Raw genomic sequence first — 24,061 nt, 5'->3', positions numbered from 1 at the left:
AACCAAGGTTATACCAGCTTTATGGATTCTGTTTAGTTTCAGTTTAGTTTGCATTTAGTTTTCAGATGACGTTTTCTAGATTTGGCCAGTTATAGTTTCAGTTAAAGTTTTAGTGTTTCAGTGGTCATGCCTTTACGGGGAAGTATCTGCTTTTCTGGTAGTTGCTAATACCTGTTGACACTTTGATTTTTCTTCCAGAGCTGCTCTGGCACAATTAGACCCTAACTTCCAAAATAAAAGTTTGGATATTCCCCAGATGATCATGTTGTTGTCTCTTGGAACTCGTGTTTCTCAGCAGGGGAACTGAGACCAGTGCTCCGTCCGGGGATCATCCTCTAGGCCCTTCATGACTTCATGCCAGGCGTAGTTTTAACCCTGCGCTGTGTCAATCCTAAGCATGAGCACTGTATTTATTCCACATCATAATTGGCCCCATGGCTGCAGGCTGGCCCACTAATACCCCTGCTTTTAGAAGGTTGCATCATCCCAGGATTCTCCACATGTGTTCCACAACTCCAGGGGGACATAACTGGCGAGGCAGAGGCTGGTGCAGACAACCTGTCTGTTTCTGTCTGTCTGTCTGTCTGTCTGTCTGTCTGTCTGACTCCCTATCTGTCCATACATCTGGCCTGTCTGCTTGTCGTTGCTGGCCGTGTTTGTCTGTTATGTTGTCTGTCTGCTCACATAGTTGTCCCTCTGTATTCTTATCCTGCATGTCTTTCAGCCTGACAGCTCATTACTGCTGTTCAGTTAGAGGACATGGCTCATTTATAAGTGTAGTGCTGTGTTGCTATGTTGTGGTGTCATATAAGAGGCCCCTATACTGTTTCACTTGTGGCCATTTTATGAGGCGGAGAAAGGCATTAAGCCACTGCCTGTTGGCAAGTCACTTGGGCTATGCATCAAAGGCGTACGGCAAACGGCACTCATGAAAAAAAATATGTTTCTGCCTCAGGCTAAAATCACAAAAGACAGAATTCTGCTCTCCAGCTCTGTGCTAATAACACAGCAATCAGCTTTTAAAATCTGACTGCCACAGACCCGCAGCATGGATGTATTGTGGAAAAAATAGAAAACAGGATATGAATGGCAGAATTTTCAGGTTGGATTGCTATCATTAATCAAAACAAACTTTTGTAAAGCATACGGTAGTTCAGTAATATGTCATGGGCTTTGTTGTATTATCAACAGAGTATTCAATCATAAGAAGTTCAAATGAAGTCCCAATCCATCAGGAGGATTACATCGATTTATATCAGAAATAGATAAGCAGTAATTTAAAAAATGACAATAACATGAATCCAACTGTATTAATTGGATGATGTGTTGATCTTGATGTTGTTCTGTTAGATGTAAAAGATGCGGAGGACCTCTCTCAGACTTTCCCGGACCTTGAGCAGCGATTACAGGTATAACACAGCATTGCACCACATTTACCACACATCTCGCCCCCTTGAGAGAGCGGAGGAGATGAAAGGGGGAGTGAAAGAGAGGAAGGGAGTGGAGACGCACAAGGGAGGAGAAGAAAGGAAAATTGCAGAGTACAGAGGAGAGGGTTAGGACCGTAGAGAGTCACAGCGTTGGTGAACATAACTGCTGCATGCGGAATGAAATCTCTCTTCAAGGAAAAATCCACCCTTAAAAACAGCTATTGGCAATGTACCTTGCATTTTGTGGACCCATTATGTTGTTTTCTCATTTCCGGCGGTTAACTTGCCAAACGTGATGTGATGTTGAGATATTTCCATTGCAGCTACAATGGAGTTTGATAGCAGAACATTTTTCAGCGATCTAAAACATCAGTGGTAAATGTCAGGTTTTGGTGTCAGTCCCTCACAATCAAAGAGCGAGGGCTTCTTTCTAGACTCACCATTTTGCACTGGCGTTCAACAATCATACAGGGAGAAATCCGTCATAAAAGAGGCAGAGATACTGGTTTCTCCAGTATCTGTACTGGAGAAACCATAGGTGAGTTTTAAGTAAGGGGCACGACTCTCACTTTCTTTTGACTCTAAAAACTCCACCTACCCACAGCTGAATGCAACAAGTTCAGGCACGTCACTCTAAGGGTTGTCGAAAGGTATTCTGGGAAATGCAGAGGTACACGAGGCAGATTGTGGGAAAGTGTATGCACCAAAAAAGTTACAACACTTATATACAATATATGACAATGTAAGAGTAACCGAGGGTGGAATTTACTTTTAAAACTCAGTAGAAGCTGGAAGCTAAATGGTGAGATAAGGAGCTGGTTGAGTGTAGCGTACATCAATGTAGCCACTGGACATCAGTACAGTATTTTCACTCTGTGTGTTCTGCAGTTTAGTGTGGCCATTGAATTATCCTTCAACAGTTGCCAGTGGTTTTCAAAGTTATGTAAAGAGCATGCTGGGTTAGAGTATCAGATTAGAACAATAATAGCAGACCAATGAATGGTTGCTTTCATAAAACTCTCAAGCATGCAATGTTCTGCTATTATATTGTATCCAAGGGTGGAGGCTAGCAGGCGTGTCTCTATCATTCTTATTTGTCCAGAATTTATTTTCCTTTTTTACTTTACGAATAAAAAAAAAAAAATCACCATATTACAGACAGCTTAATTTGGAACATGTTATGCTGAGATAAGATATGCGAATACATGTAACAAAAACTAAAAAAACAGGACAGCCCTGTGACTAGGATGTCCTGTCTCGAATCAGTGACAGTCAGTGTTTGCGAGCTAGCCTTTTCACACAAAAATAAGAACAAGAACTCTTGGGGGAAGATAAATTTACAGAAAAGAAAGCTCAAGTAATTGCAATTTTCTGAAGCAGTTGCTTTTAAAAAGAGTTTGTTCAAAGTGCTGTTCCAAATGTCAATTGTTCAAAAAGTGTAGGTCCAGGTCTTTACATTTTCAATCAGTCAATCAATCAGTCAATCAAAAAACTTTATTCTCACCTCAAGGCAACGAGTTCATATACAAGAAACCACAGTATACAATCATTCATACACCTAAAGACAAGAAGAAAATGATTTTGCTGTTTGTGTGATATAACGTTCCACCGTTTGTTTTGCCATCTATATAATCTCATATGCCATTTCTTAATCTAATACTGTATCTCTCTCTCTCTCTCTCTCTCTCTCTCCTCTGTCATGCAGCCAGTGCCCCCCTGTGTGTCTCTGAGGGAGAGCGTTCAGGTGTACAGGGAACACTGCAGGATGGCACGAGAGTTTCACCAGGTCAAACATGAGATCGCTGTGCTGGAGGACCGCAAGTGAGGCCCTGAACTGACTCACCTCTGTGTTGCTTACACTGTCTTCTATAATATTGTTTTTGGATGCTTTGTCAGCAGCTGATCTTGTGGCGCAACGGTAGCACGTCTGACTCCAGATCAGAACGTTGTGTGTTTGACTGACTGGAAGACATATCTGTGATTTAACATGTTTGCTTTGTGGTCTTTATAGTCTCAATGGGCAGAGCACAAGGAAATGGAATTTCAACGGTATCCTGCTTCCGTAATTTGATGTATTGCCGGTTGAAACAGGATGTCGGGGCGGAGGTGGAGGCAGAGGCGGGGGTGGAGCAGGTGCAAGGAGGGACTGTTCAAAAGTGGGCATGTTAACAAACATAGAAAGAGAAAGGCAGTGAAGCCCATTATATATTCAATGTAGTTGGTGAAGCAATCCACTGTGAAATGCTTGAGCTGTCACAAAAATTAGGATTCTTCAAAATTAATAAATTCCAGCTCATGTCACTTTGAAAGTTGTGAAGTTGTATATGAAAATGTGATGAAGTAGCCGTTAAAAATATACAGTTTTACGAGGAAAATAAACATTTTGTAGATTTTTGGGCATATATTGTTAGATGTGATGATATGGAATATTAGCTAACAGGGTGAAAAGGTCATTTTCGTTTTATTGTGACTTAAACGCTGCCAAAGTTAGGGGTTTAATTCCCGCTGGGGCCGCCTATGCTAAAAATGTATGCACTTGTGGCAGTGCAAGGCATTTTGGATGAAAGCGTCCACCAGATGGCACATGTTATCAGCCTGCATGTACAGCACATGATCTACTGAGAGCAATTCACTCAAGATGACGTTTAAATTGCTGGTAATGTTTGAATTTGATATTGTTGTCAAACAATAACTGAAGATGTAAACGTTTTAAATCTAAGACAAGACAATGTGGTGTATACAGGGAAGAGTATGACTGTAGATCAACGGTGTTACGCTGGTTGATTCTGGGGCTTATTGGGTGACAGTAGCAGCCCTGCTGGGGTAAACATTACCCGAGCTGCAGCCCCTGTCAGGTATAACAGAGTGAGACATACTGTATGCTTTCATGTACACGAATGGCTGCACATAAGCTGTGGTGTATGCACACAAACACACACACACACACACACGCACACAAAATGTTTGCACACTGTCCCCTGTGTCCTCAGCAGCTGTGGTAGTCTTAGCAGAGGGATTTTCAAGGCCCTTGCTCTCACCCCCCATACCCCTCCACCTCTTTGCAGTTCCTAAATAGAGAACAGCAAGGCTCTCAGATGGGATGAGGTTAGCCTTGAATTTAGATAAGAACATGATGAGTCAGGCGGGCAGAAACACTTGGTTCTCTCTTTTCACACAGACACAAACACCCACACACACACACACACACAAACACAAAGTCAGCCACGCGCTTATAGATACACACATACACACATGAACTAACAGAGGGTGGAGTGATGCAATACTGTATTCAAGTCTGTTACTTCCCATTCCCATAGGGGACAAATGCCATACAGAATGACAGGAGAATCATGACATGTGGTGAAAAAGTAGAAGTGTTATCACCACAACAACAACACACAAACACACCAAAACAAAACACCCACTCGACCTTCAGTTACAGCTATCAGACATTCATATTTGCCCTAATGTGTTTAAACCTATTGCTGCTACCACTATGATACACATGGCTTACACAAGAAATATTGTGAAACAGTGAAACAGCATGACTCGGCTTTAACCACGGTTGGCCATTATATTGCTAACCCACACAAAAACAGTATAGTCATCCTCCTTAATAGTTAACAGATAACAGTCCCTAGTCACAGCCTTCATTTTGGAAAAGAGACTACGTTCCTTCTTTGTTTATGTTGCTATTATGTGACTTGGCTGAATCAGGAGTAACACAATACTAACATTCACACACCCTCAAGCGCGGAAGTATGCCACACACTTAGCCGTGCACATGCATACAGTTACCCTGCCTTACAAAGTCCAAAGGTTGTTTGACCCGGTGCCAAGCTAGGTCAGCTCATTCTACCTCAAACTGAGCCTACCAGGAAGTCCATCTTTTCATTCATTCATGCTTTATCAGGAAGAATTACTGGAATGGGAATAAAAAAAAAAGAAAAAAACTTTAAAAGTATTTGGTAATGGCACTAGACAAATAGTCACTGGGTGTTTATTGATTCCACAGTGGGCGTCACAGTGACTCAGTGGTTTGTACTGTTGCCTCACAGCAAGAAAGACCCAGGTTTGATTCCTGGCCTCGGTCCTGTGTTCAAGTTCGCTCCGTGTTCTCGCTTCCTCCCACATTCCAAAAAGATTCCCATAGTTATGGATGTGAATGAGAGTGACTGTCTACATATCTGTGATGTCCAGGGTGTTTCCCTGCCCTCAGGGAAAGGCTCCAGCCCTCCGCAACCATGAAAAGGATTCAGTGGGTAGAGAATGAGCAAAAGAATCCACAGTTGTTTATTGTAGATTTCTCAGCAATGCTATTATGTTTCATGCATATGGATTTGAATTTGATTGTAAAACACTGGAAAAAATTTGATCTTATTCTCAAATCTCTCTCTCACTCCCCTGTGCCCCTCTCCCAGGCGTAAGCTGCTGGCAGAGCTGGTGGAGGATGAGAAGGTTGCCATGGAGATCGCCCGTCTAGAGGAGGAGTTCCGGCTTCTAACGGAGGAGAACCGCACCTTGGTGACCGTCCACAGCGAGCGCGCTCAGCAGCTGGAGAGGCTCTGCCTGACCAATCCAACGAGGCAGGACTCCTCGTGACCTCTAACCTCCGCAGAACCTGAGACCTCCAGAGACGCAGCTGACACCAGGCCAGAGAATAAGAATCTGAAACAGTCTCAGTAGCGACCATTCTGTAACTGCAGTCTGTGAATCGGCTAATTCAGAGAAGGATGTTTTCATTTGTCATGTGTACCATATGAACCACAGACACAATATGATCGCTGTAAAAACTATAAAATGGGTTCTGTTTGTGTAGTTATGTGATCTTGTCTAAGAGGAACCAGTAGCTTTCCGGTTACCATTGCAATGCCATATGTTTTTATACAATGTCAGCTACTGTGAATCTGACCAGATTCTCTGATACTTGTCTCAGGTCCTGTGGAGACTCAGATCTTTTTTACCTGAGGTCTGTGGAGGGAGCCAAAGGTGGTATGATGTGGTCCAAATGTTGTGTTTTGAGGAGAGTTTCCCCTCCCTCTCTCCCCAATCCTTCAGCCCCCCCCACACTTTCCTTTCAAGTTCCTGTTATGGTGGCGCTTAGTAAAAAGGAAATGAGATGAGAATTCAGCACGGTGTCGGGGATTTGTAGCCACTCATGAGGAACAACGAAAGAAGAAGGGTGATTATCTATTTTACACTATGTATCTACTGCGACACAACACTGTAAAAGTTGTACATTTTTTGATGTAGCGTGTGCCACCCACCCGCCGAAGGGGAAGTACAACATAATCTACTGTTGCTTTATTGTCCTCTTCTATTAATAAAAATGCATTTTGTTTTAACACCAGCACAAGTCCCATGGTTTCATTTCTCCAAGCAGATGCTGATATGTTTATTGTGTATGACCGCATTGCGTCACTTACATGGAAAAAGGAACTTGATTTTTTTCACATAGAAATTAGCTCATTCTGGAATTATGAAACAGTCACCTGATTGGCCAGCGCCGCTCTGGCATGCAAACCTCTTCCTCCTTCACTTATCTTGCAGACGCAAATCATGTGATTTTAGCACCAGCAATGTTGTGACGTTTCACGTTCACTAGGGCTTAGTAGGAATGTTACTGTGCTGTTCCACTCTACTTGACTGCCTGGTACCTGTGTTTTGAATGTGTGCTATTTGTAAACACAAATCACAAACCAATTCTGAAACACACAAGACTATCACTCTACCAGACCAAAATGCCCCAAAAAGTTTTTATCACACCACTTTGCCTGAAGTTGGTTGTTACTGAAAGACTGACTAGTTTGAATATCATCATTGAATATCAGTATAGCTTGATTGTCATCCAATCACTGTTATTTGGTAAATATTTACAAAGCCCACCAGAGTTGTTTGTCAAATATTTGCTTTTGAATAAATAAAATAAAAAAAAACTACTACATTCTCTAATTTATGTATATATAGAAAATGCCATTCGTTCTGTTGGTTCTCTTACAGCCTTTATTGTAACTCTATTTTGCCAAAGGTGCTAGTAAGGCATGGTGTTCTCTTACAGCCTTTATTGTAACTCTATTTTGCCAAAGGTGCTAGTAAGGCATCTCTCTCTCTCTCTCTCTCTCTCTCTCTCTCTCTCACACACACACACACACTCTTTCTCTCTCTCTCTCTCTCTCTCTCTCTCTCTCTCACACACACACACACACACACACACACACATACACAAGAAAGAAGTTTCCAACAAAAGCAGAAACTCTTGGTCAGTTTCGTTTGTTTTATAATATTTTATAATATGAATCTGTTCTCATAATGCACTGCACTGGGGTTTACAAGTCTAGACGGGTCTAGTCATAACAATATATATACTCCTTTAACAGCGGACTTGCATTCCCAACCTTCTTCTCATTCTCTGAATTGGGTTTATGTGTATCCATGGTGAATCTGTGGAGAGGTTTTCTTGGAAAAGCCATTCGCTTACCGGACAGATCCAAGGGTGGGATTGGTATGAACGGGAAACTGCTTGCTCATCCTTTATCAGCAGGAGTGCATGAGTCAGCGCTTGCTCTGTTACACCCAGAGTTGTTGCGACACTGTCTCTCTCCCTCACTCACTCTCTCTCTCTCTCTCTCTCTCTCTCTCTCTCTCTCTCTCTCTCTCTCTCTCTCACACACACACACAGATACTCACAGACACACAGGCCATATGACTGAGCTAACCTCAGTTTAGTTTGTTGCCTAGTTGAGATTAGGCTTTCTGGGAGACGTAGTCTAGTTGGACAGAATTCCATTTAGGAATAACCATGTTGGCTAAACAGCTGGGACTGTAGCGCTTATCTAAGAAACTCAACCTTGGACAAAATAATTCATCTTTGTAAGGTAGGCAGATTTTTTGGAAGTTTTCTATACAAGACTTCATAACTGATATGTTAATGTACAGTATGCCTGTCTCATGTTGGTGGTGTTAGTACATTTTAGTTTGTTCCTGGTAGTCTTAGTGAGTAGTTGTATAGTCTGGTAGAGGGAGAATGTACACCTGTATTAAAGTGTGTGTGTGTGTGTGTGTGTGTGTATGTGTGTGTGTGTGTGTGTGTGTGTGTCTGTGTGTACATACAGATGTCCCTGATGACCATGTCTGCCCCCCGGTCGTCTGTGTTTACATTTGAGTCTACTGTGCACTCCTGTCATGTGCTGCGCTGCCTGGACGACCAGCGGCGGCGGGACTTGTTGTGTGATGTTACGGTGCTGGTAGAGGGCCAGAGTTTCAGGGCCCACCGCTCAGTACTAGCCTCCTGTAGTGAGTACTTCACACACAGGATCTCCTCCCACACGCAACATGTCATCACTCTGCCACAGGAGGTGAGATAACACATCATGATGCTATCCAGCTTTAGATACAGACACAGTGCTGCCCTACAAAGACAAAGAGCTGTAACTGTGTGTGTGAGTTGTGAAAGTGAAGTGAGAAAAGTGACTACAAGGTTTATGAAAGTATTAATGGTGTAGTCATATGCGTTTATGTTTAAAAGCATCTAAGTGTGTAAAATCTCTTGATATTAAATTGTAAATCTAGTCATGATCTATAACCTTCAAAACACAAAGTTTTACTGATTATTGCCTTTGTGGCAGTGTACTGGTAGGATAACAGTAATGCTATCACTTCCTTTCATTACAAAGTTATTGATTCTTACCACTTTACAGTCTGTTGTCAGCAGAGACATCCGAATAGAAAAAAGAAGTCCAGAACGAGACTCCATTGGCGTTCTAAGCATTCTTGATGTGAAAAAGTGTGGCGCTCAGTGTCCAATATGTTTCGACCCAGTATGGTCTTCATCAGGGCATCTTGACCATGTTGGTTGAAACATGTTGGCTTTTTTAATTTTCCTGCCATGCTAATAAAGGCTTTTGAAATTATTGGACACTCCTTAGAACTCTGTTTCACTTCAAGAGTACCAAGAACGCCAGTGGAAACCCCTTTTTGAACTTTTTTTTTCTATTTATATTTTCCCCATTGTTCTACAACCATGGTGTTTGTATCACAAAGCTCATTTGCCACTAGAGCATCCAGTGTTTCCCCCTTTTTTTATAATATATATATATGGCTGACCTCATGACAGGCTAACAACAATACAAAATAGATGTTTAGATTTTAGTTGACCGTCACATTAAATTATGGTATGAATGGGAGCCTGTTTGTGCCCAACCTTTTTCCAGTGAAAATGCATATTCATTCACCCCTTTTTTATGTTATAAAACACAAAAAGGCATAAACACTGGCTTGTTTGGTCAAATGTTTTGCTTACTGATCCAATAATAACAATCTTGGGTTTTGTTTCTTAAAATGTTCGTAGCCATAGTGGTTCTTTGTTATATTTTCACATCTGGACCTATTTTGTGCATGATTACTATACATGGCAGAAACTATTATAAAATGAATGAAGGTCAATACAATTCCCATTACCATTCATGAGAAGAGGCTAAAATTGTAAAATGAGACAATTTGTTAAGATGAGACAAGACATAAACAGAGACAACTTGGCCATGGGAATTAGTTAACACTGATAAACTAGGGAACACTGGGAACACTGAGAGATATGAAATATTTTTCAGTCTGTGGGATTACGGTTTTACAAAACATAGAAATGATTCATCAGTCTAATTTGTCATGTTTGTCCCACAGGTAACAGCTGCCGGCTTTGAACCCTTGCTGAAGTTTGCCTACACATCCAAACTCCTCTTCAGTAAAGAAAATGTCTTAGATGTTCGGAACTCAGCCTCCATCCTGGGTTTCAGGGACCTGGACAAAGCCTGCTTCGATTTCCTCCTCCCCAAGTTCTTCTCCAGCAGCAGAGGCAGCGCCCCTTTCCAGAGAAAGACCTGCTGTAAGAAGAGATGCAAGAGGCAACTGTCAAAGGAGGGCAGCGATAATGACGGCATAGCGGTGAATGAGAAAGAAGTAAAACCAGTTGATTCACCATCGGAACAGGAAGTGGCTTGGCTCAGTAACAAATCAGTGAGCAGTCTAACGGGAAGTAAGAGCAGCACAGGCGCCCACCTACCTGTGGCTGATGCACAATCCGAGGGGACAAATGTCAGTTCCCTGCAGTGTCCAAAGTACCGCAAGTTCCAGTTGGCTTGTGGGAAGGAGACCTGTGGCAAAGAGAAAAGCCTGGAGCACCCAGCAGCGGTAACCGAGGATGCCTGCGCTCTCTCCTGCCTGCCCTGCTCCAGCAGCGGGAGCTGTAAGAATGTAACTGAAGCTGAATCCCCTGGTCAGAGTTTCTCAAGTCCAGACAGACGGGGTGAGGGAGGGGTCGATGAGCCATTTGAAACAGAATCACATGCCGTGAAAATAGAGAGAGATGTGGGGAGAGGAGAGGTTGATAAGATTAAGAGAGACACAGATGAAAGGGAGGGAAAACGGGATGAGAAGGAAAGAGAGATGGGTGTTGTGAAGATGGAGGAAGAGAAGGATCATATCGCTAGAGTTAGCTCTTCTAGGGTGATGGCTCCACTCGCAGACAGATCCAGTGTCAAGGGAGTCTCCTCAGGGCCAAGTGCAGTGCTGGGTGAGAGGTCAGCGGGGTTAATATTGCACCATTGCCCCCTGAATGCCTTTGACGAGGACTCTGCAATCACCGGGTCAGTGGGGCAAGAGAGGTTTACTATGGATGTTACAGAAGACAAGAAACCAAGGGACTCAGGTGTGCTAGAGGCAGTGTCCATTCATCAAGAAGCAGAGGAACAAGCAGGAGGCGAGAGGAGGAGGGTAGACATTGAGATGGACTCTGGCTGGCAAGAAAGAGGAAGAGGGGAAGGAAGGGGCAGCATGGAGAGTGTGGCACTGCATGGAGAAAGAAAGAGGAGCAGTGTGGAAAGGGAGGTGGCCGAGGATCTGGCTAAGCGGCTGGGGTCGGAAGACACAAGTTCTTCTTCTGATACTGGGAACAAACAGGTCCAGAGCCCGTCCTTAGACTGGCTGAAGCTTCATGTCAACCTGAGCTCCAAGCCAACTGGCTGCCCCTTTCTCCAGGATCTGGACCAAAGCAAGAGTGAATGGAATGGGGCGGGGGAGGCCAAGTTGTCTGGGTGTGCGGGGATGTCTCAGTCTGGGAAGTGTGTGTCATCTCTCAACTCAGGGGAGGACGGAGACTCAGAAACAGAGACAGAAGGAGACAGCGAGTCCTACACGAGGGAGCGGGCCAGACAGGTGAGCATCATGAATCATTCAGCTGAGCAATTCCCCTCAGGCTCTTATAGATCTGCTCTTTACCACTTAAATCTAGTCATTACTGCTCTGCTGCTTCCTAACTCTTGAGTTCAAGTTGGGCTGAAATTAGGTTGCGTCAGTTAGTAAGCTCACCCTGACTGTACATTGCTTTGTTATGTTTGTTTTAGATAAGAGTTTTAGGTACATAGTTCCAGAGACAAATGAGAGTTTGCATTCATTCAACAGAAAGCAGAATTGCTATGGTGCTAAGTTAATCATTCACCCAGCAGAATTGGTCTGCGTTTTTCTGTGTGTGTGTGTGTGTGTGTGTGTTTGTGTGTGCTGGTGTACATGTGCATGGGTCTTGCTAATTGGTTCAGAGTCCAACTCAGATGAACTTGACAGCTCAGCCTGTTGAGTTAGCACTGACTGTTGCCACAAACAACAGGTTTTGAGGAATCTCACATTGTCCCTGCTGGACTCGACTGAGGGTTTGCACACTGCAGCAGGTGTGCTGATAAAACTAAGGTCATTTCAGAATGAAAAAAACAACAGTGCTTTTATTTAACCTAGATAAAACATTACAAGATATATACTGCACCAATATACTGTAGGACAGAGAGTGTAAATTTACTGTCACACATTAGCAATAGCAAGAACATAGTTGACCTATGCTTGTTTAAGTTAACTCTTCTTTTCCAACGGTAATTATTAATAGCTTGGCAGAATCTAACCTATATGTTTTCCTTATACTTTTGGCCATGTCTTTGTTTCTTATTTATTTCCATGTACAGCATATCCCATGGTGAATCTTCACTCATTCAATTGTGCCCTACGATCAGTAGGTGTAAGTGTTGGAGTCTAAAGAAATTTAAACAATGATTTTCAACAATGATATTATGAACTTAAAATATATATTGACATTGACATTGAAAATGCATAGATACTACTTATTTCAGATTATGTATATTTAATTTTGAAATGAACATAGACATCACATATTCACATATTCTTGCCAAAATGTTATTTGTTCTGTGTTCTCTGTGACCTCTGGGACATCAGACAAGAAATATGTAACCATGAAAACTTCCAGGATCCCGCTACTTTAAAGCAGGTGTAAGAGCAATATGTATTCACATGTCAGGAAGTTATTGGAGTGCCTTCAATCTCATGAAGATGATTCAACAGGACATTGTCACAAATAATATAATGGCTAGTGATACATCTTCTCTAATCATACCAGTCTGTGATGAACACAATGAGACTCATACTACCTCACTGGAGTCTGTAACCTGTATTTCCTCTTGTGGCATCCCCAGGTGCAGCTGCCATTCTCTGTGGACTGGATTGTGGATCTGACCAGGAATGACTTCCAACAGCTGCTGAAGCAGCAGAGCCTGACGCGCGAACAGCTGGATTTCGTCCATGACATGAGACGACGCAGCAAGAACCGCATCGCAGCTCGCCGCTGCCGCAAGAGGAAACTGGACTGCATATACAATCTGCAGTGTGAAATCAACAAGCTGGTGAGGACCAAGTTTTTTAAATGTTGACGCTAATAGAATAACTTTTTTGTTCAGCGACATATTAATCAGAGTGTGTTTTCTGCATGTTTATGTCACAGAAGACGGAGAGGGAGAAACTGATCACGGAGAGGAGCCAGCTGAGCCAGCTGAAGTCAAACACATGTCACAGTGTCTCTGCCTTATGCCAGAGGGTCTGCAATGAGGCCAACCTGCAACCAGACCAGCTCCAGGTGTTAGCCAAATACTCCTCCCCCGACTGCCCCCTCGCCTCTTTCTTTCCCCACACAGACTCACTCCTCACGCAGCCCGGGGTGCCGCTCCAGCCCCAGGCGTCACTGCCAGCCTGCTCCTCTTCCTCTGGCCTTGATATGTATAAGGCATCTTTGGGGCCTTCGTCCAGCTCCAGCAGGGACACAGTGAGAGGGGACGGTCGACACTCAGGTGATGGGAAGGCCCCTTAGATACGTATCCGTGCACAGATAACTATGTTTATGATGTCAAACTGGTTATTAAAGCAAAGGTTCAACCTGTTTCCACATCTGACGACATCACTGACTGAGGACTGTATATGAGCGGAGAACACAATGCAAAGCAGTGATGATGCAGGCTGGTATGCTTGTGATCTGACCCTAATATGATTATGTATTTATACTGAGAAGGCAATATAATCAAATTCCTTAACTTTTTAAATCACTTTATGCTACCTATAATGCATGCCATGCTTTCTAAACCATTCCATTCATTTTCACTCCAATCACAAGTCTTTGATGACCTCCTATAGATTTTATTTTGACCTTAGCACAGTTTCTTTGAAGTTTAACAGGGAAAGCTATAACTGCCTGCCAATCAGCACAGCCACAGTGCAACTTGAAAACTTAAAACTTTTAGCTTTTGAGACAGACAGAACTACTTTATCATAAATCAAGGGTAAAAGACATTGATCTGTGTCTGGTAGACCTTCACTGGCTGGAAGTTCAGGATGCATAACAATCCATCCTTGTCTAACATGTACATTTTCTGTTAAATATAAACATTTTGATACTGTTTGATACAGTTAGATTCTCAGGTGGCAACACAAAAATTCAATATAGCTACAATACTCTTGCAGGCAGCATGCGTTCTGCCCTCGCTTTGTGCAGTGGAACAAACCACAGCATTTAGCAGCAGACCAGACAACTAAACAAACAGCCTTGACATTGTTTGCCATGTTTACTTTCTGGTCTTATTCCTGGCTCGCATATTCCAGGCTGTCATTGTGGTTTACTATCCTCAGCTGACCACAGTGACGCAGTCTTTTCAGGTTGGGGTTGAACTCACCTCTGGGATCCTTGTTTTCACACACACCAATACAGACCTCACAACTTCTCTTACTAATATGTTTCAAATGAAGAACTGTTATCCAAAGAAGCTGCACCTTCACAAAGCTTTCATTCACGAGTAAAGCGCACTTTTAGGGGATCAGATGCCTCACACTGTATAGTAAAATCCATCATAGAAGTCCCACATCATGCATCTATCCTGCACTGTGGCAGGCATTGGAGTCTCTTATTTCTCAAATGTTATTTATGCACATTATAACACAGGCTACTGGATGCATGATCATTTCTTGCCCCTTCTGATGGTTGAAAAGATATTATAAATGATTAATCTGAATTACTGTCAAGGGTGCAGCAAACAGTGCAGCTGTAATTCATTGATAGATACAGTACTAGGAATGGAAAAGTGGGACTTCTATGGTGTCACTGTCACATCTATTTTTTGTCTTTCTCTGTGCTTCTTGTGTACTATCAGCAGTACAAATGTTTCTGGTTCCTTACATTGATTTGTTGAGAGTGTCCTATTCATTACTCTATTATCTGTGGCTTGCCACAGGTTGTCTCTCTCCCTGTCCATAGTAAATCTTTGACTCTCAGGGCTTTAACAGAAAACTAACCTTCGACCTCCTGCTGTATAAATGGATTGCTCATAATCACAAAGGATTGTTTCATGAAATGTTTATTAAATGGCCTTTACAATGATTATTTTGTTGCACTGCATGGTGTATGTATGTATGTATGTATGTAGATTCATTTTACACTCAGATATGTGCTATTTAATGCAATACAGCTGGTCTTAAAAAGTTATTTGTGTAAAATATGAAATGTCTATACAATACATCAAATACACAGTGATGTTGGGGTGCGAGGTGGAGGGTTTTTTAAGACTTCTATTGAAGGGTATAGTGATATGAGAAGTTTTTTTTTCACCATGCCAACTAGAGACTGCACATACAGCCAAAGGAATAAACAGTAAAGCTGATGGTTATTGCCCCCTAGTGGCCTATGTAGGCTACTGATAGCGGGCATTGCTCTCGGGAAGTGCATATGGAGACACTGAAAGCTGTATAGATGTATTGTACATCACATAAATATCTCTTCTATTATATTCTTTCATTTTCCATACACAACAACGAGCATATCTTTCAATTACTATGTCAGAATAGTGTCCTGACCTTAAACAACCAAACTGAAAAACAAATCCAAGCAACAACAGAACAGAAAATAAACCTATCACAAACACTAAAACATGTTTTTCATCATCCTCCACTTGTGAAGATGGCTGTTAGATTAATGCAGTGTTATACAAGAGCCATCAGTAAGGTTAACAAGCTACACAAACTGTCAATGCTCAGTGTAGGTGATGAATAGCTGAGCTCAGAAGGTCTTCAGAAGACCCATCTGTCACGGCTCGCAGAAAGGCAACCTGGAGAGACTCGTTACAGATGTTACACTGCACTTAGTCTGTCATCTCTTTCTCTCTGTAACCTCAGTCACTCTCTCCCACTTATTCTCCCCTCTGTCACTTTTTATTTAGTTTTTCATTCCATCTCTCTATCTCTTCTATCTCCTTGCTTGATCTCCTTTCTTGCGCTCTCTGCCTCGCTCGTTCTACTTTTTTTTTCTTTCAGCGAAATTAGATTTTGGCCACTAGGAACTTCACAAGATAAAGAGCTCATTAGGATACAATAATAAAGTCTATCCGGGTGGCTGTTTTAATTTGCAGTGTTATGCCATCTCACTCTTTTATGTGAGGAAATTTATCTTGACCATTACAAAACTATCAATCAATCAATCTATCAATCTTTAGCACTTTTTCATAGCCTTTCATGCAACTGTGCTTCACAGAGACAACAGTAATAGAAATAAATGATAAAACAATTAAAATGAAATAAGATGAAAGCAAATAACTATGATCTGCTAATCACAGTAAGGTGGGTCATTCTCTTTGGTATTTGTGACATTTAATACCCTTATTACGAGAATTAAGAGAAGATCTAGGGGTCAAAGGTCAAGAAGGCAAACATAGCCTAATAGATTTTGGCACAAGTGAGTGGGAACTGAGAGGCTCTGAGGTCCCAGGGCTTAAAGGTGAGAAAGTCACCCTTAAGACAGAAGGTCATTTGGCTGGAACAGCGAGTGTTGGTGTGGTGTTCACACTCTGGAAGTAAGTTTCAAATCCAGTCAGCCTCAAGTGACTGCACACCTCTTTACCATGCCATAATTTACAATTACAATTTACAATTTCACATTTGGCAGACACTTTTATCCAAAGCGACTTACACATGAGAACACATATATATGTGTGTGTGTGTGTGTGTGTGTGTGTGTGTGTGTGTTTGTGCATGTATATGTGTGTGCATGTGCGTCCAAGTGTGTGCATCTGTGTGGTTAATCTCTAGGAATGAGACCTGTTCCCATCTTGGGAAAACACACTATTTGAGACCGGCCTAGCAATGGACTCCATTGATTTGTTTCCTGGTAAAGCCATAGAAACAGATGGGCGAATATAATGCAAAAACATGGAGCGGTTAAGAAATTAATACAAATGAAAATGAAAAAAAATATCAATGTCTAGGACTTTATTTATACTACTGCGGACAGATATTACAGTAAAGTCATGGCGAGCCAGATACTTGCAGTGTGACAAACTTGACAACAGATGGCACCATAAGAGCAATTCCTCTTAATGAGAGTAGGGGGAAAGACATTTTAATCCAATCAGGCTGCAGACTAATATCTTCTGAGTATCTGAATTATGTAACTTGCCAAAGGACTCTGTTGGTCTCCGTGTTATTAAGATGGCCGAATATGTTCTGATCTAATAGAGAATTATCAGCTATAATCTGTAATTCTGCCTCAAAACACATGACTGGAAAAAGTGTCCCCACAGAGGGAACATGTTAAGTGTGACTTGCTTACGAATATTTGTGTGTTTCTGTTTTTATCTGGGTTTCCCCGCATGCGCTGTTGCCTGGCTGTCTGTACCGTGAGCATTTGAAGTATCGCTGCTGAATTATGAATGTGATTAGAATAACTCGTCAGACTTTCTCTTTTTCTCTATTTCTTCTCTCTCACTCTCTTCTCTCTGTCGTCTTCTCTCTCACTCACTGCAACTCATTTTCTTCTCTCACTCTCTGTCCTCTCCTTCTCCTCTTTCTCTCTCTCTCTCTCTCTCTCTCTCTCTCTCTCCCTAAGAGAACATGTAGGTGTTTTCTGTAGGTGGTTCTCTGGCAGAGTGTGATAACCACAGAGTACACAATATGTTAGCCTTATTATCCTAGCAATGTACAGTTATATTTGTGTGAATGGTAAGTAAAGAAAGATTTAAGAGACAGAAAACTGATAGATAGATAGATAGATAGATAGATAGATAGATAGATAGATAGATAGATAGATAGATAGAGAGACAGACAGACAGACAGACAGATAGATAGATAGATAGATAGATAGATAGATAGATAGATAGATAGATAGATAGGTTGTTAATGGTGAGGTCTTGGTGACCTGAGCTGAGACCAGACAACCAAATCTAATCCCTCAGGGAGAGAATCAGCCACTCAGTCATGTGGCTTCCTAATGAGAACCTGAGAGTCCTGGATCAGCCACACACACACACACACACACACACACACACACACACACACACACACACAGGAACAGACACACACCGCTTCTCAGCCCAAACTTTCTCTAAAAGTAGGCAGTAGTAGTTTTATTCACATGGTAAACCATTTTACAGTCTTTCTTTATGCCAGTGCTTCAATATCACATTATGTTAGTGTGTTACAAGAATGTGAGACATGTCACAAGTGTAAAATGAGATTGTTTATTTTGCTACATTACAATAAATAATGAAAAGAACAATCCACAAGTGTCATAATAAACTGAAGTTGTAGTTTCCAACACTTGTAAAACTCTGGAGGGAATTGCCAGACTGATAATGGCAGCAGTTAACTACTGCTGAGCTACTGAGTCAGATATAATTTATAGGAGAGATTAAACCTAATGTGAAATGATTTCTCACAAACTATTGTCCAACACAGACAGGCACTGTGTTTGTGCATGTGCACGTTTGTTTGTGTGTCTGTGTGTGTGTGTGTGTGTGTGTGTGTGTGTGTGTGTGTGTGTGTGTGTGTGTGTGTGTGTGAGTGTGTAATTCTTTCTCGGTGAAAAATCAGCACCATGCTCACATGGTGTGTGATGGTGTCACACTTCTTCATGAATAAGTGAAATTGTGATCCTGGGGAGAAGGCGCTGTCGATGTCTAATTGCGCCCTATTGTCCATGCCATGAATTACCAGCGGGAATTCACACATCAACACATGACGCAGTTGTGAGCAGCCTTGTAAACACCAAGCAAATCAGCTGCGATTGTTAGATTTATTGCTGGGAATGTTCTGTTTACTGGTGACCAGCAAACACAAGAAATACTGTCCTATAATTTAGATGTTATCATTTTAATCTGCAGAAATGGCAGTGAGCCTTTCTGGATTTATAAAGTGCATGAAAAGAGCATCAAATGCACTTGAGTTTATCCTAGTTTCACACTGTAGAAAATGTATGATCTGGATCTAGAGTTTGTGTAAGGCCACAATTCTCTCCGTCCTAAGTCCAAGTAGGAAAAAAACAATATATTTGTCTTTACCAATCGTAAGGTTTAGAGGCCTTGACTGGGTACAGAAGACAGTAGTTCCAGGTAATACAGAGGTACAGGCTCACCGAAAAGAAGGAAACTGAGAAACACCTTCCCATACATACACCTAGAGTCGGCTTCTTGACAAGGAAGATCAATAAAGGTATTGCATCTTCGGCTGTGAAGTAGAGCCTGTGCGGGCTTACATAACGTTTCTGTATGTGAATCAGAGGATGGGAGGGAGAACTAAATTTAGAAGGGAGAAAAGAGAGGGACAGAGGAGGAATAAAAGAGAGAGAGAGACTGGAAGCGGGTGTATTACGAGAGGAGAGATACAGCTTGGCAGGTCAGAGCAAGGAGAAGAAACGAAAACGGAGGATGGAGTGGGTGAAGTGAGGAGAAAAAGCCTCCTGTTGAGGTAAAAAAAGAAGAAGAAAATGGATTAAGAGCGGGGAGAGCGGACACACGGTGTGTGTGTGTGTGTAGGTGTGTGTGTGTGTGTGTGTGCATGCATACAGACATGCTAGACAATATTCATAATATGCTTATATTAATTATAGAGCGCATATTGTTTACTTGGGTGAGGAAAGAAGACTTGAATCAGTTACCATGGATACAGAGGGTTAGGCTTTGATAAGTGATCCAGTCCATAACCAGACAATCACCTCAATTTTACTTCTGATGATAGAAAACCACATACACAAATCAATTAAATAGGATGAAGTGAACATCATTTTGGCCACTCAGAGAGTATAATTTTGTAGCCAAATTGTTAGAGTGAGGTTGCTGATTCAAAACAGGGAAAATCTAGCAGGAGAAGACAAGCACTCCCTCCTGATAACAAGTATGGCTGCCATGCCCTTGATCACTGAACCCTCAGCTTCTCCAACAGTGGAGCTGCCCAGTGTTCAGCTCCCACGTGTGTGTGTGTGTGTGTGAGTGTGTGTGTGAGTGTGTGTCTATGTGTGTAACCCTCCCTCCCTTTGCGACTACTCACCCAGACCGAGTTGCTGCTGTAAGTAAGAATGTGCTCTTTCTCAACTTTGCCTGGTTAAATAAAGGTTAAACATTAGTCATTCTTAACAGTGGCTTTAAACAGAATGACATTATACAGTATCTTAGCCAGCATTCCACATGTACAACATTGTTAAGCATAAATATCTTTAAACGACATAAAAAACAATGTATGTGCAAAATTCTCACAAGACAATAGCAATTCTGGGATTAGTCCATTGAAAGTGTCCAATAAAGCTTTCTTTGGCTCTTCTAGAATAATGTTAAAGAGAAAGTCTGAGTGTCTCCCACACTGCTCTTTTTGGACAGAGAGGTAAACGGAGGGTAAACTGCATGACCGTCCAGTCTGGACAGAGGCTGAGTGGCATTTAGACGAGGGAGAACAGCATCACATGAGAATGAATGGATTTAAGATGAGCAAGATTTTCAGACATGTGACACTCAAGCAGGTAGGTGTCCCCTCTGCAACCTGTCATATCCAAATCCATCACTGCTCACCTTAGGGTGCGTTCACAGTACCAAGCATGTTTGGAGTGTTTACTTCAGTCCTCTTCCAAGTTGTTAGGAGTGAGAACATAATTGTACCAGCTACAGGAAACAAACCCCAAAATACAAGGTTTTATGGGAACGAGGAGACGGATGTTGACATCTGATAGCAGTTTCTCATGTTTGGACTGATGCTCATATTCAGTTATTTCTTCAAAGAGTGCAGACAAGTCCATCATGCTTAACTGAAGTTACAGAGACTGGAATCAGATTTGCTTGACTCCTGCCTCCCTGCTGCCAAAATCTCCAATCTCCAACACCTCCTTTTGTTTACAAGCTCTGGTTCACTTGTAATTGGGAAGTGTGAGCTTAAACAAACCAAATACAAAAAACAGCAACAAAATAAACTCTTCAACTATGGTTCGGACCAAAAAACACAGACAAGCTATATGTGTGATCGCACCCTTAGATCTCCTTGGAAGGCCATGTGGTGTGTCTGTTCCTCTTTCTCCCACTGTTTCTCCACTCTGTCCTGCCACCGCTCCCTCCCTTTATGGTTTGAAGCAGCCGGAGCAGCTCATCTGCCTGTTGGAGTCGAGCTGCGGAGAGATGGTGTCTGGTACCACTGACTTCAGGATGTCGCTCTCTGTGGCCATGATGTGTTTGACCAGGAAGTTTGCAGCTTCACTGATGTTGAGATTGTCCTAAAGGAGAGATATAAACTGCAAGTTGGTACGGTTGCATAATTTGTTTTTATTCCAACGGTATGGCATCTTTGCGTTTTTTGTTATTTGCTACCCTGTTTTATGTCCGGTATGGCAGACTATAAAGAATATAAAAACCCACCCACCCACCAGCCCAAAAATACCTTTCACCTAAAAACGTTTTATGTTTGAGGACCTATAATTTGAAAATTGAAAAACTCTTACGTCACAGACAATGAGAGGTTTTATGAATTCTGTTTTGGACTGTGGTTAGGGTAAGTTTACTGCTTAAAATGAATTATCTCAACTAAATCTGTACTGAACACGATGTTCCAGCTTGATCTGGTTTCCCGTCAGTACACATCCTGTACATTAGTGGGTAGTGGACATTGTGTAAGACGTGAGTGACTGGCATCTTCATGTGAACAGTTACACCCTATGTTCGCTTCTGTGTGTTTGAAGCCACATGATACGAATGCTATAAACATTTTTCTCATTGCTGCCAAACAAGGATTCATACATCTGTTTGCTACATCTGAGACTCAGGCTCTTTGAGGTTTGGCTGAACCTGTACCTCATGACCTTTGACCTGCTAGAATGTTGAGTCTTCATGCCATGAGGAGGGCAGCGCACTTAGGCTGTTGCAACACATTAGTGTCTACAGAGGATGTGTGAATAAAGACAGCATTTGTACAATTTATGGCTTTGCGTACTACAGTGTCTTGGCTGAATTTAGTATACATGGGAGGAAGTGAAATTTAATCTAACAATTGTCATAATGTGTATCACAAAAACAGTTTATTTCTCCTTTCTTTTAATAAACTGTTTTTGTGATACACATTATGACAAAACAGTTTATTTCTCCTTTCTTTAAATAAACTGTTTTTGTCATAACGTGTATCACAAGAAAGGAGAAATCTCTATTTCTCTCTATCAAAGTGGAAGTACAACTCTAGATAAAAGCTATAAGATGGAGCTTTCTGTTTCTTACCAGGGAGTCAACTTTCATCAACTTCAACTTTCCCATATTGCTTTTAACTTTTCACATCGATGCCTTGTTATGACCCTCCTCTTTAAATTTATCCCACAGAACCACTTTCCATGAGGATATGAAATTCCAGTTGGCTCTGTGGGGATTCACTGACTGAAGAGACCTGAGCAGGAGAAGGACAGGCCTATAGAAAGCAAAGGCCTATAGATTTACCCATCTTGGCCATGCTGACAAATACAAAAATTACATGTATACATATACGCTACCAGTCAAAAGTTTGGACACACCACATTTTTCTTTATTTTTTACTATTTTCCACATTAGAATAATAGTAAAGACATCAAAACTATGAAATAACACAAATGGAATTATGCAGTGACCAACAAAGTGTTAAACAAATCAAAACAATCTTATATTTTAGATTCTTTAAAGTAGCCGCCCTTTTCCTTGATGGAAAGGCAAAGGCTTTGGAAAGAAATTCCAACATAGGCGTCAACTTCACTATTTATATTTGTCTAAGAAACAAATTTCAAGCATTTAAGCATAAGCATTTAGATCAAAATGGCTTTAAGATAATGAAAAACATAGTACATTCAATCAGGTGTGTCCATACTGTTGACTGGTAGTGTATATGCTGGTCACAATGAAACGGCATTTTGATAGCATCTTGAAAAGTGAAACATCATCATGAAACTGCATTCTGAGAGCATCTTACTTCCATAATTTGATGTTGAAACGGGATGTTGGGGCGGGACATAACGCAGGGAGGGATCATTCAAAAGTGTAAACCAATGGGAAATCAGTTAGGGAGAGAAAGGCAGTTTTATTTGAAGGGAGGGGTGGGACTGTTTAAAAATCAGTGATGTTTTATTGGTTGAATTTATTATTTACGCCTGGTATTGCATGAGATAACCATTAAAGATACACTGTTTTCCAGGAAAGGTAAAAGGATTTTGATGTAAAAATACAGGAAAATATATATATATATTTTTTTTTTTATAATTTTTGTCATTTATTGTTAAATGGCTGTATTTTATGACTTGGAAAATTAGTGAAAATGTCATGCTTCATTTGTTGTGACTTGTACTCACCTTAGCGGAGGTCTCAAACCACCCGACAAAGCCGTTGTCTTTGCAGAACTGGTCCATCTTGATGCCGTTGTTGGTGAACTCGTCTCTGCCCTGGTCACATTTGTTCGCCAGCAGCACGGTGGCGATGCTCTGTCCGTTTGCCAGCATTAGTTTGGAGTCCAGGTCCTCTTTCCACTTGGTGACCGCCTCGAAGCTCGTGGGCCGCGTCACATCGAACACAATGAAGGCTCCCATGGCTTCACGGTAGTACACTCGTGTCATGTTACCGAAACGTTCCTGACCTGTGTCACACACACACACACACACACACACACACACAAACAAACAAACAGAGATTCATCTATATGGGACCGCAGTGTTGTTCCCAGGGATCAGTGTGATGAGTGGCTCATTCCAGTTGTTTTGCTGCATGTTTGCGTCAGCTGGCATCCTAAGACTGGGCCCACATTCCTGCATTCCCATGATACAGCGCATTCCCGTGTTCTTACAGTCACGTTGCACTTAGCAAGACAAGTCAATGCCAGCACTTGTTACTGTTGATAATAAGCCTACTTTAGCCTGACAAAATTAAACCTGCATTTTGCCTGCCCTGCAGTGAAAATAAACCTGACCTAGATTATAATGGGATTTATGTAATATACCTGTGAGAATATAACCATGT

General features: G+C 41.8%; 3 protein-coding genes across 5 annotated transcripts in view; 2 read left to right on the top strand and 1 right to left on the bottom strand.

The window, feature by feature from the left end:
- Positions 1-6,032, top strand: part of map3k7cl (map3k7 C-terminal like) — a 7,387-nt gene extending 1,355 nt beyond the window's left edge. Inside the window, exons 2-4 of the mRNA XM_071539755.1 lie at positions 1,351-1,409; positions 3,136-3,251; positions 5,852-6,032. Coding sequence (XP_071395856.1) covers positions 1,351-1,409; positions 3,136-3,251; positions 5,852-6,032 — 356 coding nt within the window. The remainder of the gene's footprint in view (positions 1-1,350; positions 1,410-3,135; positions 3,252-5,851) is intronic.
- Positions 6,033-8,137: 2,105 nt separating this feature from the next.
- On the top strand, positions 8,138-15,180 carry bach1b (BTB and CNC homology 1, basic leucine zipper transcription factor 1 b). Of its 3 annotated transcripts, none has more exons than XM_071539750.1 (5): positions 8,138-8,305; positions 8,543-8,785; positions 10,107-11,636; positions 12,956-13,162; positions 13,261-15,180. In XM_071539750.1, exons 2-5 carry the CDS (start codon positions 8,543-8,545, stop codon positions 13,621-13,623), a joined length of 2,343 nt encoding a protein of 780 aa, XP_071395851.1. In that variant the 5' UTR covers positions 8,138-8,305; the 3' UTR covers positions 13,624-15,180. The 3 variants fall into 3 exon arrangements, with proteins under 3 accessions (XP_071395851.1, XP_071395853.1, XP_071395852.1); XM_071539751.1 differs by having other exon boundaries at positions 8,292-8,305; positions 8,639-8,785; XM_071539752.1 differs by lacking the exon at positions 8,543-8,785 and having other exon boundaries at positions 8,230-8,305.
- A 5,985-nt stretch (positions 15,181-21,165) lies between these two features.
- On the bottom strand, positions 21,166-23,676 carry rab38b (RAB38b, member of RAS oncogene family). The gene is made up of 2 exons (XM_071539754.1): positions 23,401-23,676; positions 21,166-21,318 (listed from the first exon to the last, which is right to left on the bottom strand). Exons 1-2 carry the CDS (start codon positions 23,659-23,661, stop codon positions 21,166-21,168), a joined length of 414 nt encoding a protein of 137 aa, XP_071395855.1. The 5' UTR covers positions 23,662-23,676.
- Between the last annotated feature and the right edge of the window lie 385 nt (positions 23,677-24,061).

The sequence above is a fragment of the Centroberyx affinis genome, unplaced genomic scaffold (assembly GCF_046629955.1).
Source record: "Centroberyx affinis isolate AG114_WGS23_722 - 3 ecotype Tasmania unplaced genomic scaffold, CSIRO-AGI_Caff_v1 ptg003508l_1, whole genome shotgun sequence".
NCBI lineage: Eukaryota > Metazoa > Chordata > Actinopteri > Beryciformes > Berycidae > Centroberyx > Centroberyx affinis.
The sequence above is the reverse complement of the archived record's forward strand: the minus strand, read 5'-3'. Positions and strand labels throughout refer to the sequence as shown.

Excerpts from the sequence above, each read along its gene's own strand:
- bach1b (XM_071539750.1), top strand. The coding sequence starts at position 8,543 with ATGTCCCTGATGACCATGTCTGCCCCCCGGTCGTCTGTGTTTACATTT. Across the intron at positions 8,786-10,106 it reads TCATCACTCTGCCACAGGAG|GTAACAGCTGCCGGCTTTGA; the intron begins GTGAGATAACAC and ends TTTGTCCCACAG. Across the intron at positions 13,163-13,260 it reads AGTGTGAAATCAACAAGCTG|AAGACGGAGAGGGAGAAACT; the intron begins GTGAGGACCAAG and ends TTTATGTCACAG.
- rab38b (XM_071539754.1), bottom strand. The coding sequence starts at position 23,661 with ATGACACGAGTGTACTACCGTGAAGCCATGGGAGCCTTCATTGTGTTC. Across the intron at positions 21,319-23,400 it reads GGTTTGAGACCTCCGCTAAG|GACAATCTCAACATCAGTGA; the intron begins GTGAGTACAAGT and ends TCTCTCCTTTAG.